The following is a 17,999-nucleotide window of genomic DNA, read 5'->3' on the forward strand; positions in this document are numbered from 1 at the left end:
TCCTGCAGAGATGTTCAAAGCAATTGGAAACTTTTGTTCTGCTGCTGTCTTGTTTCTAGGTCTTACAGCTCCAAGTAAATGTCATATACATGCATTTACAGATGACAGCACAGTAACAGCTGTTACAGAACACTATCTACCTGTAGATAAAATGGTAAACAGGTTTTTTTGTAAACACCCATGGAACCATTATCTTTGATGTTTGTATCAACCTCCAGGACCATACTATATCAGCAATCAATCTCTAGTTTCTAGTTGCACGTAAACATAGACTTTTACTCATGAAAAAACTTTATTTGTGGGTAATTATTTTCAAGAATTGGCACAGGCAACAAATAGAGATTAGTGGGGGACAGCTATTTAAAAGAATGAAAATGTGTGTTTAATATGTCTCTTCTAAAAGAGACAAACTAAATTTAGATCTCCTTCTCAAGAATCCTGAAAAGGTAAACAAAAAAGTTTTCAACATGTATTTTCCTTATCACTTACAGTGAAGCAGCAAAAGATCTTAGTCAGACCTAAAATAAAAACAAAGAAACAAGAAACCCCCAAATCATTCTCATTAAATCATGATAGATCCCATCTGTAGGTGACTGTACTCTTCTACAATAAACATATCTGATGCCCAGTTTCATTGATACAAGTTAATTCATGGTTTTTTGCACAATAAATGTGGAGACGCTCTTTTTATTAATGTGCTTTCAAGAGAGAGAAGCCGTTAGCATTAACCCTCCAGTTACAGTCCCTCGCTTTTCTTCAGGGGTCTTGGGGAGCTCTGTAAATAGTAAAAAACTGGATAATGTGTGTACATTGTTGTGGGTTAACTTGACATCTGCCTGACAGATAAGAAGTAGAGCCTGTGTTGATACCTAAGTCTTTGTCAGGTGGCAGCTGAAGTCAGGCAGGACAACCTTCCACATCCAGCACCCAATCTACCCGAGCTTGGGAACAGGAATGTGAAACTCAAAGTGTCTGTGGCTGTCCATGGAATATGGCAGCCCACCTTTCTTGGAGTTGCCTTCTTGTGAACTACATTTATGTCTGTTAATTTGGATCTGAACATAAAAATTTTCACCTCCTTGAACTGAGCTTTCAGTTTTGAAAAGAAAAAATGAAAAGAAAATGATAAAATACAGTGCATTAAGAACGTGATATCTGTCCCAGGAATACAAAACTGTGCAATGGACATGAACTTTATTTTACTTAGAGTGAGATTAACAGAACATAATCCACAGACTGGGCAACCTCTTGTAGCCCAGACTGTAGGCTGATACCATCCTGTAAGGAGAACTGGGAAACATCTTGCAAAGGCTGGCAATTCCTCAGCTCCTGTATATGGATGTGGCAGAGAATTCTCTCTCCTATATCATCTTTACCTTTTCCTGCCTATGTCAAGCCCTGTTAATTTGCTCTAGAAAACAAAGAAAGCAACTTAGTAACAGCCTTTGGAGATATCTCTTCTTGCATTGCTTAAGAAAAGAGGGAGCAGAATAATTACTATGTTCCTCGCTATGTTAAGCGACTTTTTTTTTGATGAATGAAAACCTCACAATAACAAAAATATGTATTACAGCTTGCTATAGAATCTCAACAGAGATTTTGTTTAAATGACTGAAAAAAGTGGAGGAAAACGCAGTGGGTTAATGCAGCTTGCATTATCAACTGAGAAAATTACAAGAAACTACAGTTCTTTCTCTAATAAGGTGTTCAACCTCCAGTTGAACAGTAGAGGGAAATATTTTTTGTGGACCTTGTTCTTTGAGGTCAATTTTTTCTCTTCCAATTTTCCTCTTTCCCTTTTTTTTTTTTTTTTTTTATTCTTTTTTTTCCCAGGTGGAAGATAGAACCAGGAAAAATAATTTTGTTATAAGGAAATTTTTTTTGCAAAGTCCTTGAATAAAGTATACAGAATAAAAGCACAGACATCATATGCTTTACTATAGTTAAGACTTTAGATTTGTTTTATTGCTGCTATGTTTCAGAATTGATTCTAGTTTAGAACTGAGTAGTTATGAATAAAAACTGTGACTATTATGTACCAGTCCTTGGAAATTTATCTCCTATGTATTTTGTTTTTCCTTTTAGGTTCTGAGTTTTAATTTATAAGTTAGTGAACTCTGGTTAGAAAAACATTTTATGTGAATATTTTTCTAATAGGATATGAGATTGAATCAAAATCTTCATAGGGAAGCTCACTACTGAATTGTGCAGTCTGTGCGTGCCACAAAAAAGTCAGGGTATTTGAGCAGGACTAGAAAGATATAAAAGCTGTATTTAGTTGTCCACACACAATCCTCAAGCCACACATAGGTTGTTGTAGGATATCAGAGAAGATCTCTCCATTGGAATTACCTTTTACCCAGTCAGAGTTCATTTCAGCAGTTTTTGAGTTGTCTTTCCCTGTGGCCATAAAGTCTACATTCTTTACGTCCATTATCAGTGATCCATTCCTCTCCCCAGGCTTTGTTAACTCCTCCTAGGTCTGGGACAGCACTCAGACGATATTACCACCTTTAACTTATCTCAAGTCCCTGCAGTAGTGGTTTATCTTTCAGTCCAAGTTCAAGTTACCCACAGAGGCATATTTGAGGGGTAGAGGGAGGCTCTAGTGGTCACTGGTGGTCATAGATGCCATCTTTCCCTTACTTGGGGTGATCTTTCTTTGACCAGTCATATGTGTACGAGCAGTTGCTTCTCTACACAGTTTGCTGCAGAGGGAATTTTTGTCCGGATGCACCCCCCAGGATGTGCTAACCAGAACTTTTCTCTGTCAGATTTGGGGTGGTCATCCTGTCACTCCCTTCTGTGCTTTTCCCATGGCAAAGACTTTCTATGGACTTTACAGTGTTTGAGACAGGCAGCTGTACTCTTTAAGTCCTTGCAGAGCTGAATGAAGAAATTAAAGATGAAGTGAAGCTACACTTTGGGTGGTAAGCTATGTTGTATCATATAATTTCTTTTGCCACAGATTTAAAAAAAGCATATAAGCAAATGGCATTCTGACAGATATGCTTTTACTTAGTAAGTTACAAATAAGCAGTGTTTTGGCTTCCACTTTTGCTTACATGTATTATTGATAAAAAATGTTTCAACACCACTTTCTCGTTTGAGTTTTAAATATTTACATATAGCAAATATTAATTTGGTGCACCATACCCCCAAGCTCAGTTACTGATTTTATCTTTATTTTCATGTTGCAGAGACAAAGTATTAGAATGGCATAAAATATGGCCCAGTTCTACTACAAAAGAAGCGTCAATGCTCCCTACAGAGATCGTATCCCTCTTCGCATCGTCCGGGCGGAATCCGAACTGTCTCATTCAGAGAAAGCCTACCTGAATGCCGTGGAGAAAGGAGATTATGCCAGTGTAAAGAAAGCTTTGGAGGAGGCAGAAATTTATTTCAAGATCAATATTAACTGCATTGATCCCCTGGGAAGAACTGCACTCCTTATTGCAATTGAAAATGAGAATCTTGAGCTCATTGAGCTGCTCTTAAGTTTTAACGTGTATGTGGGAGATGCTCTGTTGCATGCCATACGGAAGGAGGTGGTTGGAGCCGTGGAGCTGCTGTTAAATCACAAGAAGCCCAGTGGAGAGAAGCAGGTACGTGCAGGATTTTCTGACTTGTAGTCTGGTCTTATGTAAAGGGAAGAATTGTTCGAAGGAGGTAAGAAAAAGAAAAACAAAACATCATCCTTGCACGCAGTACTTAAAATCAGAAAATCAATTATTTTGATGCTGAATGCATTGTATTCGACTATGTTTATATATCGTACAGTCAGAAATTGTTTTGAGTCAGAAGGACCTTCAAGTATAGTTCCAACATCCTGCCACGGGCAGAGATATCTTTCCTTAAAAAAAGTTGTTCAAAGCTCCATCCAACCTGACCTTGAACAGTTCCAGGGACAGGACACCCTGAACTTCTCTGGGCACCTTATCCTGTGTCTCAGCACCCTAACTGTAAAAAATGTCTTCCTTCTGTCCATTCTAAACCTACCCTCTTTCAGTTTAAAACTATTGCCTTTTTTCTTGTCACTACAGGCCTTGGTTAAAAGTCTCTCTTTGTCTTTCCCATAACTCCCCTCTCTATAATCATAGTATTATTCCTGCAGATATGGCTGGGAAATCTTTAATCATTCAAAGAAACAAATAATTCCGAAGAGAATAGTAGTGTTAATATGTAGTCCATTTGAATTAATTATGAAACGCCATAAAAGTCAATTAATGTTTTAACCCATCCATGTAGGCATCATCATATCCCATCTCAGAAAGGCAAAACTGGTGGACATGACCCGGTTGATCAGAACTTCAGTCCTGTCTCAAGTAGTCATCCATCCTATGAAGTACAACTAAAAAAGTGCAAACTTCCCTCCCTTTCTCCCTGTCTTTTCTCAAAGGAAGAAATCATTACATATAGTCTCATTCATGATCTGATACCTACTTTGCTTTCCCTTGAACTCCTTTGAGACATCTCTGGGAAGTATCCGGCCTCTTGCAAATCTTTCTCATTTAAAGAAAATATTGGAGACAGGATAACATGGCTCATAAATTCTGATATTCCTAGGACTCTTCTAGGAAGAAAAACCTTAAAAGTAGTTATGCTATTGTACTCTATTTTCATCAATTTCAACTTTTGTGTTATAGGCACTCTATTAATGTATTTCAATGAATAGTATGTTGAAATTATTACAGCCCTTTTACAGATAATACATATAATATACCTAAATTACAGTATAATGTACTTGCCATGGATAGAATTGCAGATAATAGGTAAAAAGTATAATTTTTGCTGATAAAATAACATTAATTCTATGCTTCTTTGTTATGGAAAGAAAGAGATACTAGGTCTTCCTGCAAATGTGTGTGCCTGCCTTTTCTTCTAGATAGTAAAAGCAGAGCTCCTGTAAAATGACAACAGATTTATGTCAGAGAAAGGGAAGAAAACCATATTCACATGATGTTTTTCACATTTCATGATTCCTGAACTGATGGCGCAGATGAGAATACAGTGCATAAGAATTTCTCAGTGCAGTGTACCAGGACCCTGAAGGATCGGTGCAGAGCCCCATCCCAAACCAGTTAAAACCCCTGTGGCTCCATTATGCAGTTTCTGTAGTGGAGGCTGCCATTGGCAGGGCAGTGTTCATGCCATTTGATGGTAGCCATCCAAAGGTCTGTCTCATCTCTGGTCTGGCTCCCTGGGCTCCCCTAGGCAAAGGAGAAAAATGGAGATCCCTGGAGAGCTCCTCCTGCTGTCTTTATCAGTTACTTGTTTTAAGACAGGATAAATCACTTTTTGGCCTTGGGAGTCTACAAATTCACCTTACAATAGCTGCCTAAATTTCAGACTGTGCTTTAGACTATCAGATCTGCATTTTTGTATGTGCCACAGCTGCTGTAATGAAAATGCTTGAATACAGTAAACTTGCATTAGGTGAGCTTCGTGCTGTAGCAGACAAAAGATAAACTTACTTTTTGTGTGAATACTACCATGTTAAATTATCCACAAACTGCTTTGCTCCAGTCTAGAGGATCCTTCTCTGTGCTGAAGCTTAAGCATGTTGTTTCAGTGCCAGAGTCCACTGCTGGCTGGTGTGAAGAGTGCTGCTCCTGCTATTTCTTGGTTTCCCTGGTTGCACTTGCTGGGGTCTTACTGTAAATTGTGAAGAATAATAATGAATTATTTGAACAGCGACATCTCCTTTTGTTTCTGTAGAAGTCTAGGTTTGCCTATTGCCACTGCAAGCCCTGATTGCAAGCCAGTGCTAATAAAAATGGCTTTTTAACTGGTAGGTTGCTTATGCATGTTGGTTGTTGTATGCACTGGGGATCCCAACAACAATTAAGCTTCTATGGGTGCCAGGTGTGTAATAATACACTGATAATCACACTGGTTCATTTTTAGGAATGTGGCATGATGAGGAGGATGTAAATGCCAATGGCATTTTTGCAATAATGTCACAATGAATGTAGTACAATCAAAAGGTACCTTTTGGCTGAAAAATCATTCCAATGCAATAAAGAGATAAAATCTGAATACTCAGATTATGTACTTCTATTATATACTTTTTCTTCCTTCAAGTTGTTTTCCCCCTTCAAGTTTATTTTGAAACTATTTCAAACTACAACTCTACTTTTTGATTACTGGTATTTGTAAATATTTGATACATTGTTTAGACAATGATTCATGTTCAGACTCTGTGCTTTTAGTAACATGATCTCTTTGGCTGTTTGGTTTTACTTCTTTGAATAAATCTGGTCATGTGTGGTAAAATCCTGTCCCCTTGAAGTTATTGGGAATTTTGCCATCGATTCAGGGAGGTCAACCCTTTTTTACTGGGTTGTTTTTGGTTTTGGTTTTGGTTTTGGTTTTTTTTTGTCCCTGAAGAATAGTTTTATTTCTCCTGAAGACAGTTAATAATCGAAAAAAAACCACCTTGCTAAATACTTCCAAGCACAAAAAACAATTTCCCAAATATTTAATTAGTGATAAAGTTATGAACATTGAATTTCTGGAAAAAACCTGATATGATTCACAAGTAAATGAATTAGCTCTCACTATTTTTTTATATTCATGAGATAATATCCTATGTGTGATGCATCGCTAATTTCAGCTTCACTTCATACAATAATGTAGCTATATTTGTAAAACGAAATAATTTTTAAGCATAGAATTTCTTATATAATTCAAGTTCTCATTGTCAATGTCAGAAAGCTAGAAGAAAATGTCCTCTTGTATCAACAGAAAGCTACAATTCTTCAGGACTGCTGAAATGTATCTTTTAAAAGAACTGGTTATTTTCCAAAATTTAATGCTTTAAACATTTTAAGTGTTGCAAAGAAAAGGGGGAAAATGTAACAACATGTTAATTCTGAGCAGGAATCAATGCATTTACTTAAAGTAATCTGGTTTTGCATTTTTGGAAAAGTTTTACAACCAACATCTCCAAATTAGGAGATGCCACTGATCTCCAATTTACACTTTCTCCTAAAAGAAAAACAAAAAAAAAAACACAGAAGAAAAACCGAACAAAAAATCCCACCGAAACAAAACAGACCAAAAAACCCCCACTCCAATAACAAAAAACCCTAACAAAACCCCAATAAAATAAAAAACCAAACCCCACTCCCACCCCCCCAGACCCCCAAACTATAAAACAATGTTCAGATCTCGTTAAAGTTAGATCTAAACTCTCTAGTCTATTGATCATTCAGCTGCTGGCTCTGCCTAATAGCCACATGTGATAGGCTCAGCATTTCAAAGACTACATAGGTACAATGGTTTTAATCTAATTACCAATATATGGATACATCTGGTGCCACCTGGTGACTGCAGATGAGGCTTGTAGGTTGAACAGTTCTGAATTGTCTTTGAACTCCTTCTGTTTCTCAGTTTTTGAGAGAGGTTTTTGCACTATACATTAATCCAACTCAGGAAAAGGGTTTTTTTGCCACTTGCATTATATTTTCTATACTTTTTTAGCTGTACCAGATGCTAGAGCACAAGTAAAAGAGAATAGCACAAATTAATGTGAATGAGTTGAGGAAACTTGTCCAAGTACTTTTAAATTACCATTCTTCAAAGCCATATGTCCTGAATTATCTGCCAAGTCACTTGTTGCTTACCCTGATGGATAGCTGAATGCCAAATTAAGAGGGGGGGGAAAAAAGTTGTTCTTTTAAATTTAGTATCTGCAGAAAACATTTTTGTCTTGTTAAATTGCATGCAGCATCCACAGATGGGCTGGGGGCTAGGCAGCATAAAGATTAATACCTTTATCTAAATCATGGTGTGCTCTACTGCTTAAGGAACCCAGGCATTGCTCATTAGCTGGGGGGTTGACCATCTAGATATTTGTGTACATTCAGGGAAGACTGAAGCAGAGGCGTAGCTGCCTTCTAAGGATGCTGCAAAACACATAAGTGAAGCTGAAATCTCAGTTGCTAGACTTGAATCCATGTGGCATTGTATTAGCTGACAGACTTGCTTTAGGGCTTGGAAACCTGAGTGCAGTACTTACAGCGCTGCCTGACTAGCAGAAGAAAGCACATGACAGTGCTTTTATGCCTTCTGTTCACTATTGTATGTCAGTCTTGTGATACTTGAGGGTATTTTTAATGGGTGGACACTCTAGGGATAGATGTGCAGATGTGTGAACAAAATACTGAGATAATGCCAGACTGGCATTTGCAAATACTAGGGAATTGCCAGAGGAAGGAAAACTTTGGGACAGGGAGGGATGTGATCACTGTGATATGTGCCTGGCTCACATGCAGAGAAAAGAAGAAATCACTGGCATAGTGCTGGAAGTAGGAAGCTGAAAATAAACTATATCCACATGCTGCAATACTCAGAGACCTTTTGCTCTCCCAGGACAAGCAGTAAAGTCACATCATAAACTACTTTATGCAAAAGCCCTGCCTCCACTTACTCTGCCAAAGTCAAGCCAGGGAGCCAGGCTTCAGCTTGTCAATGTGTCAGCCTCTAAAAATGCAAGTCCATGGCATACACAACTTTTTTTTGTTGGGTTTCATGGATTTTCCTGGCAATTTCTCAAAGGCCCAAGAAAGGGTGAGTTCAATCTGTTGTCTAAATATTTGGGAAAAAATATTTATTAAAAGAGACAAAACCCCAAACCTCTGAAACTTTAAGTATAGAGACATTTCTGAAGGACTGAAAGATTCATCATTTAGATTACCATTTTCTCTTTATATAGACTGTGAGCCACCCTTCCTCATCAGTATGGAGGGGCTTCTAGTATTCTCTCTGGTCACAGTAGACTTTAGGTATGATATGTTCTAGCCTTTATCTGTAGGGAAAGAACTGAAAGGAAGGAGATAAACCTTTTCTGGCAGAGGCAACCACAGCAAGCTGTGGGTTTGTACTGTTATGAGGAATGGCATCTGGAAGAGATGGGTGAGGAGAGATTCCGTGTGTAAGAAGATGGCAAATGCTGAGATATTTATGTGCTGTTCAGTGTGCTAGCAGCCATTGTGAACTCCTGGGCAGGAGGAGTTTTCAGGTTTTTGGTAGGAAAACTTGCTATTGTGGGACTTTTTGGGAGGTAGGGAGAGAAAGGACATTGTTTTACTGTCAAAGGCTAAAGTTATATTTCATCAATCTTGACTCATGTATCTCATGATTGATTCACGCTTGATAATTATTTGGAGTGTGGGAAGGTAGAAAAGAAGAGGACAAGAAGACAAGGATACAAGTTGTCTTTTGCTTGAAGCTGCTGATGTAATTCTCCTCTTAAAAAAAACAGTGACTGATCTTATGCCAAAATGTGTCTCAACACCTGATTTTTTTTTTTTTTAATCAGTTGCTAAGTAGGAGAGAATGAAAGACTGTAAGAGAACAGCCAGGATGAGGGAATGGTCCTGTGTGAGGAAGTGTCAAGGATGTTGTACAGAATAGTTTCTAGGCCAGTGGAACAGACTCCTCTGTGGATGTTCAGGCACTCACCTAAGCTATCTGGGAAGGGATATGGACAACAAAGCTAGACAGCTTTGCAGGAAAAGTGCCCTCAGTCTGGCAGTATTCCCAGAAACAGAGGAAAAGTCTAAAAGTAAAAGTCAGGAAGCAGCATGAAAGTAGCACAGAGCCTGAAGAGTCATTTTCCATTCCTGAAATCCTGGCAGCTTAGATGCTGTTCTCCTGACAGAGCTCCTATCTCCTAGGAGATTCCCCATGTGTGGCCACATCACCCACCCTGCTCTTTTAATGTCTCTCAGTATCTTTGTACTTCTTGAAATTGCCCTTTGAGGAGTCCCAGGGTCCCGAGATGAAGCCAATGCTCTGCTTTGGAGCTGCCCTTACAACCCCAGCTTGAGTCTCAGTCTCCCTTAATGTGTGCAGAGCCTTTGGGCAGCTTTGGCCCATTGTTTTCTTTCCGAGTCTCATAGAATATCATTTTCCCAGTCCTGCATTGCCACACAGCCAAATGGTGCGCATGTGGGGAAGCTCCTCTGTCAGAGCTCTACTTCCTCCTGGTGATCGTGAGCTCTCCTGGAGAAGACCAAGGAATGTATAGAGGTTGAAGGCTCAGCATGACTCCAAGAGACTTTACATAAATGTTAAACCTGACTTTTTTTTAATCATCCTTCAGATTTCCCCTAGTAATTGAACTGGGAGTTCTGGGAGTTATATTGGTCAAGAGGAGGCAGAAGGAAAGATTTTTATGAACACTGCATGATGCCTGGTAGTATGCTAACCTAAACCTCTTTTTCCAGTAACTCCAGTCACAATCTCTTCTGGGGTAGTCTTTGTCTGTTGAGATTCAAGCATCATTTTTGTTTTGAAAATGTCTCCCACAGAAGTTTATGAACTAAATGTCTTTTTCAAATGTTGTGATTAATGACAGTCTAGCTAGTAATGAGTATGGAGGGGGCGTTGCAGAGATTCTTTGTCGGGCTGAAAGCACACAGTCTTGAAGTGGAACGTGAGGGCAAAATCTTGTCTCTTTCCACTGCTAGCTGCCTGAGTGGGTAGCTGAGTATTTTTTTCCCAGTGGTGTCTGATTAGTTAGAATTTTCTGACAGATTGATAGACAGATGAATGGGAGAGGCTGTGTAGGGGATATTTCATTTATGGATAAAACTAGCCAGTCTTTCATAAAACCATTTGGGCACGTGAAAACAACATGTAGCACAGGTGCACTGTAAGGGTGGAGCTGACTAATTCCATATGAGGTGGAGATAAGAATTTACAGAAGTTTTGTTCTTGGGTTTGTATAAGGTTTCTGGCTGTTTTCAAGTTCAAAAAAAGTGGCACATAAATGCCATTATGTCTTGGCAATAAACCCAAACTGTCTGTGTTTATATCCATCAGAGCTAAGGTGGGTGGATGAGTAGAAAAACCTGTGACAATTACTAAGGAAATACTCAAGAAGCTGGTATGCCTGTGCCATCCAACAGAGCTGCTAGCAATTTCAATATTGAGGTAGGCAATGTGTTCTACAATATGCACCCATCACCTTGTAACAAATTCTAAATCATCAAATTCCATGGCAATAACAAAAGACAAATGACAAAATATGAGGAAACATGACAGCTTCTTGACTTGCACAAAATGATGAGCCAGTTTTTATTGGCTACATCAAGAAACATTCTATCAGGATCCTTATAGGTAGGTTCCTGGAAGGTAGTGTTATTCAGAATGACTTTTCCCAGCTATTAATCTATTCCTCTGGTTTAGCACTTTGCAGAAATCCAGAGAAGTTTGGTGATAACAAATACAGATTTATTTTAAAGATGGCTGGTGAACCAAACTTCCACCTAAACTTGAAGTGTTACAGATTCAGAAATATGAAGTACTTTTCTGTCATTATATGCTGACATTTTCATATTCCTTGTTCGAAGCTCATGCTAGAAATGAAAGTACTTTCCTACTATGAGGAGATGAGTGCAGATTATCAAAAATATTTGAAAGCCAAGAATAAATCAAACCCTTTAGAAAAAAAGAAACTCTTTGGAAAGGTAATTAAAAAATAAAGTCTGCATAAAAGTCAGATTTTTCTCCAAGTAGTCACATTTTCTGTGCTGATTTCTTTTTTTTCCTTTCATGTGTTTTGAGCCCCTCTTTACAGCACTCGGCCAAATTTACAATCAGAATAGGGACAGAATGCAAATTAAAAAAACAGATGTCCAAAATTTCTGCCTTCTACAGTCAGTGGTCCTGTACTGTCAGCTTCACAAGCCTCCATGCTGGACATCCTTTCCACCAAACCCACCTGCCTTCGCTTCCTGAAAACTCATCAACTCCAAAGATTGCAGTTAAAATCTAAACATTTTAACAGTCTTTCAGTGCCTGAAAAATGTTAAGAATCAGCTTAGAGGCCAGTAGTATAAATTTGTGAAGAGTGAGAGGTTCAACAAACAGAACCTTTTTTGATTGAGGTAGTCTTGTCTTCTAAGGTCTAGAAATCCCCATTGCCAATTATTTGTACATGTGGTGATGTAATTTAACTTAGGAAATGAACAAATTTATAAACATTGAAGGAGCAATATAAAAAATCCAGTATCTTTTCTGCTTAGAGCAGCCTCTCAGGGAACAGTTAATGTCTTGGCCCTTGATACAGCAGACTGAGATCGGTGCTCTGTATAAAGATGTGCTATATATAAAAATATGTATACAGAGACATGTATGTAAGAGGGTGGAAATCAGCCCCCCATTCAGGTGCCTGAAGCTGAAGGCAAGGCAGCAGTGGAGCTCAGTCTGGGCAGAGATGTGTCCTCCCTGTCCCCTGCCTGTGCTGCAAAGGAGGGACACCCTCCAGTAGGTCTCATGTCATGTCTGTGTAAGTCTCTCTCATTCTCTAGAGTGTCTGAAGCAGTAAAATGCTGTTTGAACCAGTCCATTTACTGCTCACACATAAGCCAGATATCTGAGCTCCCAGTAAGGTCAGTGATGAGCAAGAGGATTTGTTGACCAAATAGCAAGTGTCTGCTGTAAGCTAAGAAAAAGACTTCTCTGGACTCCACTCACTACATCAGCCAGGGGCCCAGCTCAGTAGCTCAGAGGTAGTGGGTAAGTGAAATATGGAGCATTCTAGAATATCTGTGAGACGTGTGTTGTGGCCTTGCAGAACCTGTGGGCAACCGAGATGAGCCCTAGATTTTCAGGGGTATAACAGAAGCTTAAAAGCAATTCAGATATAGAGCTATCATTAGGTGTTTAAATATGAAGATAAATACCCTCCCATACATTCTTCTGCAACATCTCCTCTTTCTGACAGTGCCCAGCTCAGAAACACAGGAAATATTTTAGGAATAGGACAACCCACTGTTAAGAAAACTCAAGGCACAGCAGTTTCTGATGGACAGAAGCCTCCAGGCAATCCAACACAGAACAGTGGTCCACTGAAAAATATTTTCAAAGAGCCACAATTTTAGAGTTCTGTCTATGAGGACCCACTGCGCTCAAATGCAGTTACCTTGAACTTGCCTGTGGAAATACTTCTTAAATAATGCAAGAGTAGAATTTGACAGACTTTTTCAAAGTGAGCATTAGTCTTTGGGAGTCAAGCATGCAATCATACATAATAATCTATAAAACAAATGACTTTTCAAACCTTCAGCCATAGAAAAAACCTAGGAAAATTTAAAAAACAGAAACACACTACTGTCAAGAAGCTTTTGGAATACTATATGTGGTCTTCCACACACCACCATTATCTTTCATTGTGTCACAGGGCATCTCTTGTCAAATTTCACTGTGAGCAGTGAAATTTATGAAACCTTTGATTAAATTATGATTTCCCCCTAACTATATGTATCATGATGGAATTTCCTCTTTTTGATGTTATGAGCATTCATCAAAGCTTTTGAAGAGTCTGATACACTCAGCCTGGTTTTGTATGAGTTCTCTGGTGCCTAGTAACGTAGCTGCATTTACACTTCAGAATTTTCTTCAGATCTCAAACATCCTTATCTTTTGGGAAACTTGCAGGAATTTAGTATTTCTAATATTTCTTCATGTTAACACCCAGCTGGAGCAATCCAACAAATTCAAAAGTCACAATGGACTGACTGACAAAGCCCATTAATGTGATAACAGGGGCTGACTTCTCTTGGGAGGCTACCAATTTATCTTGTCAATTTACTGACTGTTTTCTGGATAGAGGATATGTATGTCACATACTGCACTGACAGAAGTGTTTTAATTGTACTTGTGCCTGTACCAGGATCCATATCTTCCATATCTTCACCCCAGATTGGCAGGAGGCAAAATTAGTTCCCCTTTCAACTCAGCTACTAAAACATTACAGAGAGTTGGTAATAAAATACTATCTAAGTTTTCAGGCTTGTCAGAGTGTGTGAGGCCTTCTGGCAGGGAAAAAAAAAAAGAGAGAAACCTGAAATATCTACCCTCAAAGTGTATCTTTTCATATTATGTACTGCTGAGATACAGCTGAATATTTGCAGAAAATGCAAAAGTCTGCCACCATTTTATTTGCAACCAACTTACTTTATGACATTTATTGTGAGTAAAAGCCATCTGGCTGATAAGATTAAATTTCTCTTCCCTGCTCCTTGCTTATTCAGACCTTTGCTTATTAAGTCTTTGCTTACTACCATGCCCTGAATTTAGTGAAAATATACTTACCTACGCTCAAAGAAAAAAAGAACCCAACAGCATTTCCATATCCTAAAGCACATTAGGAATACTCTTTATGCATGGATGCATTGTGTGTGTAAGATCTGAACAGATCAAGATCCAACCAACTGATGAACTGAAGAGGAGCACAATACTAAGATAAGCCTAACTTGAAACAAGGAGTATTAAGGGGTTTGAACCAATCCATTCCCCTTGGCATCAGCTTCAAAGGTTTCCTTCTAGCAATGTACCCTTAAATACCTCTGCCTAATTCTTCTGCCCCTGGTCTTTCACTGTAGGGCAGGTATAGGGCAGGTTATAATAATGCATGTCTCTCCCATTTCTCCTTTGCCCTCTTTGCAGTTGGAATTCAAAGGAAATGTTTTTATTCCTAGCAATCTTCTCTTGTTTACTGACATGTTTCCACAACGTTATAAGCAGGAGGATTGTTCAGTTGATTCTTGTATGCTAGGAGGATCTTAACGTGTCTATTCTTAAGGAACTTAATCCAGCTGAGAATATCATCAACCTGAAATAAAATTCAGTTTTCAATCCTTTGCCTCTCAAGTACATCTTTCATTCCCAGAATATCCTAGCATAGTTGTGTGAGCCTCGGTCTCCTCTGCATACTTCAGAAAAAATGTTCTGTTTTGCATCTGCAAAATATGGGAAATTTACAGTGTGGTTCAAAACGTAGAGCGACTGCTAAATAACAACCACTGGAAAACATACTGGGAATAATGTATTTATGAAACGGCTTATTGTGAAGTTCCTCTGCATCCTCTTAAGATACAGGTTTCTTTGCCTCTGCCATAATCTTTTGTATTCCTTTCTCATAATTTTTTTTTAAGTAGAGAAAACAATTTTCTGTGTTTCGTGGATTTGCCTGTTTCCCGCTTTGTTCTTTGCGAGTACAACCCTTTTAATTTTCTCAAACATTAAATTTACTTCCCAGCCATGACGATATCGCAAATTACTTTGCAATGCTAAATAATTGCAATCAGCTGCAAAGACATTTAGCTAATTCCCACCCTCTGAGACACTTGTAACTCCTGAACAGTTTGTTGATACCAAGGGAGGCCACCAATCTGCTATTGTCTTTTCTGCAAAAGCTCCTTTTCAGAAATTATCTACAACTCTATAGCCAGTGGGAGAGCTTTTCTTGTTTCTAGATCTAGGGAGCTCAGGGATAAACAAAGGATTCTGCTTAGATTCTAAGAACTCCTTTGTTCTGACTTTTCTTTGAAACCCTCACTACCCATGCGAGCCAGTTTCTTTCCACCTCTCTAGCTGACTATTGGAGCCACTTTGGGACAAGAAAAATGAACAGGGAAAAGCAAGAGCTTTTCCACATTTTAATAATCAGACCAGAGACACAGTTTCTCAGGAAATGGAGTATCAGAGCTAAGGTTCATAAAAATGATTTTGTCTTTATGAACCATTTTGTGTTTGGAAACATTATCTATGCATCCATTTAATAAATTCACATGGGAAGGCCCCTCACCCCTAGATCTACTTTGAACATTCAGGATATTTCAGTAGTGACTTTACTCATTGTGCAAACTCTGAGAGACATATATGAGTTTTATCGTGATTGACATAAATAATTCAAGTTCCCCTTTAATCCTTTCCATAATAAGATCTTTCTTCTTTCTCAGCTCTCATGTTTTTTCCAAACCATTTTACTTCTCTTCTTTTACTGTCCCTTGAGTGAAAACTACTACTACTACTACTACTACTAGAAACTACTACTACTACTACTACTACTAGAAACACTTCTTTACCTGTTTAAAAATTGTATGTGGAGAGAGCAAGTGAAAGTTCCGTAGGTGAAAACAAATTCTAAATATCCTTGCAGTCTTCTGTTGAGTGTCTACTTTTAAGCAATTTCCTATCCTTCCTCATGCTACTGGCATTGACTGATGAAGCAGTACATCCATTCCCTCACAGGAAAACATTAATTGGAAATGAGCAGTTTGATGTATAGGCAATATTTTGGATCAGAGTTCTTTCAGAGATACAGGGCGGACAAATTTTTTTTTTTTAAAAGTGAGAGAAATAAAGCACTGAAGTCTTTTGACATCAGTTCCACCCAAAAAATTCGTGCTGTAACCTATCAAACCTATCATAACCTATATCATAACCTATCTTTTCCTCTGCTTCTGTCTGGAAACTGTTATCAATTAATTTTGAAGCATTCCCTTTCCATTCTGTATTCTCTTTTTCCAAATAAAAGAAATCTATACTTTTTTACAGCAGGGACTGAAGAAAATAGTCAAACATTCTGCTTGTAAGCACCTGGAAGAAAATATAGACATGATTAACAGTCTACCAAGACTTGTCAGGAACAAAGCTTGTCATAACAATATAATTATTATTCATCACTAGACAGCAAGTTCTGTATGTTGGGGAAAAGCAGCACATATCATATAGCTCGGGATTTGTAAGATTTCATAAACTGTCACTCAAAAGACAGTCAAAGAAAACCACACTCACAGGAGTTGCCCACAGTACTTGGTGAAATAGGACATAAGAATTCAACAGAGGGGTGAAATGAGCAGTCTTGCAGGGGTCTATCCCTTTCAGTGCAATTATTCATGACATTTTAGATGAAATAGAGGGCCTGTTAATTCTGTAGACAACTGACAACGTGGGGGGATCTCAAGGCTGTTGCAGGACACAATTAGCATTTAGGTTTTGGCAAGCAAGTAATTATTTCTGTGAAAAATAAAAGAGTTCAGTAAAAAAAAAAGGTAAGGTTCTTAGTGGAGCAGAAATAATCAACCAAGTATGTCTTGGAATTGAAAACAATTAAGATAACAGTTCTGCAGGGAATATTAAAAGAAGACTAACACAAAAAGACTGGACAATACCATTTTACTGTTCAAAAGTCAGAATCACATCTGATGACGTCAGATGAGCACAGATCATAGAATTGTAGAATCACAGAGTGGCCTGAGCTGGAAGGCACCTTAAAGGTTGGGAAGCTGGAAGGGACCTATCCTGTTCCAGGCCCCATAAGGAAAGTCTGAATGAAAACTTAAAAACTAAGCAAAGAAATGAAGTATTCTCTGTATTCACATTTCACAGAACAGGAATTTATGGGCTTAAACTGCACAAAGGTAGAGCATATGAAGTATCAGAAACATTGTGAGGAAATGGTGTGACATATCCACCCACCACTGCAGAGCTTTAGAAACAGATTGGTCAAATTCTTTTCCTTAATGTGTTACATTAATGCTTTTTGTGCAATGTGGCTGTCATGGAGACTGGAAGTGATCAGTCCATGATGTGACACTTGTGACACACAAATTGGTTCAGCTGTAATAAGATGAGCATGAACTAGCATTAGGAAGCTCACATCTTTGGGGTAGGTTAAGTGCAGCTGATTAAAAAAAAAACACATCCAAGGTTTTGTAAACTCAGCTTGCACTTGGAGAAAAAATGAATGAAAATAACTCAAACTTATACATTTAACCTTTCAAAATTCACAGACTTACTTGTAAAAAGGCAAGTACTGAAGCCTCCTTAAATGTGACAGGGATTCTGTGTTACTACAGACATCCCTGTTCCAGTCATGTCCCAGCAAAGCTGAAAGTAAATTTTCAGCAAAATAAATGGGCATGATATTGCATAAAACACTATTCTAGGTGGGAGGAAGATATCCTTTACTATCAGTGATTCATATTGCCAAAAGAGGGCATTTAGGCCTGAGCCTTGGAAATACATTAAGACATGTGATGTACATTGAGAATGTTTTACACAGAGGCAAGAATGCTGCCTTTCCCCCTTACCAGGAGGAAACTAATAGCAAGCTCCTGAGGTAACACATTCAGCATTAACTGTTCATACCCTCTTTACATCCTGGAGAACTGGCCAAAATGATGAATGGAGTACTT

The 17,999-nt window shown here is 38.4% G+C and overlaps 1 protein-coding gene across 1 annotated transcript in view; it reads left to right on the forward strand.

The window, feature by feature from the left end:
* The window catches only part of TRPC4 (transient receptor potential cation channel subfamily C member 4), a gene marked incomplete at its 3' end in the record, with an annotated part of 126,363 nt that overhangs the window by 45,337 nt on the left and 63,027 nt on the right, over nt 1-17,999 (forward strand). The window contains exon 2 of the mRNA XM_084227086.1: nt 3,201-3,605. Within this exon, the coding sequence (XP_084083212.1) occupies nt 3,228-3,605 (378 nt within the window). The 5' untranslated portion in view covers nt 3,201-3,227. The remainder of the gene's footprint in view (nt 1-3,200; nt 3,606-17,999) is intronic.

The sequence above is a fragment of the Fringilla coelebs genome, assembly GCF_963513975.1.
Source record: "Fringilla coelebs genome assembly, chromosome: 2".
NCBI classification, from domain to species: domain Eukaryota; kingdom Metazoa; phylum Chordata; class Aves; order Passeriformes; family Fringillidae; genus Fringilla; species Fringilla coelebs.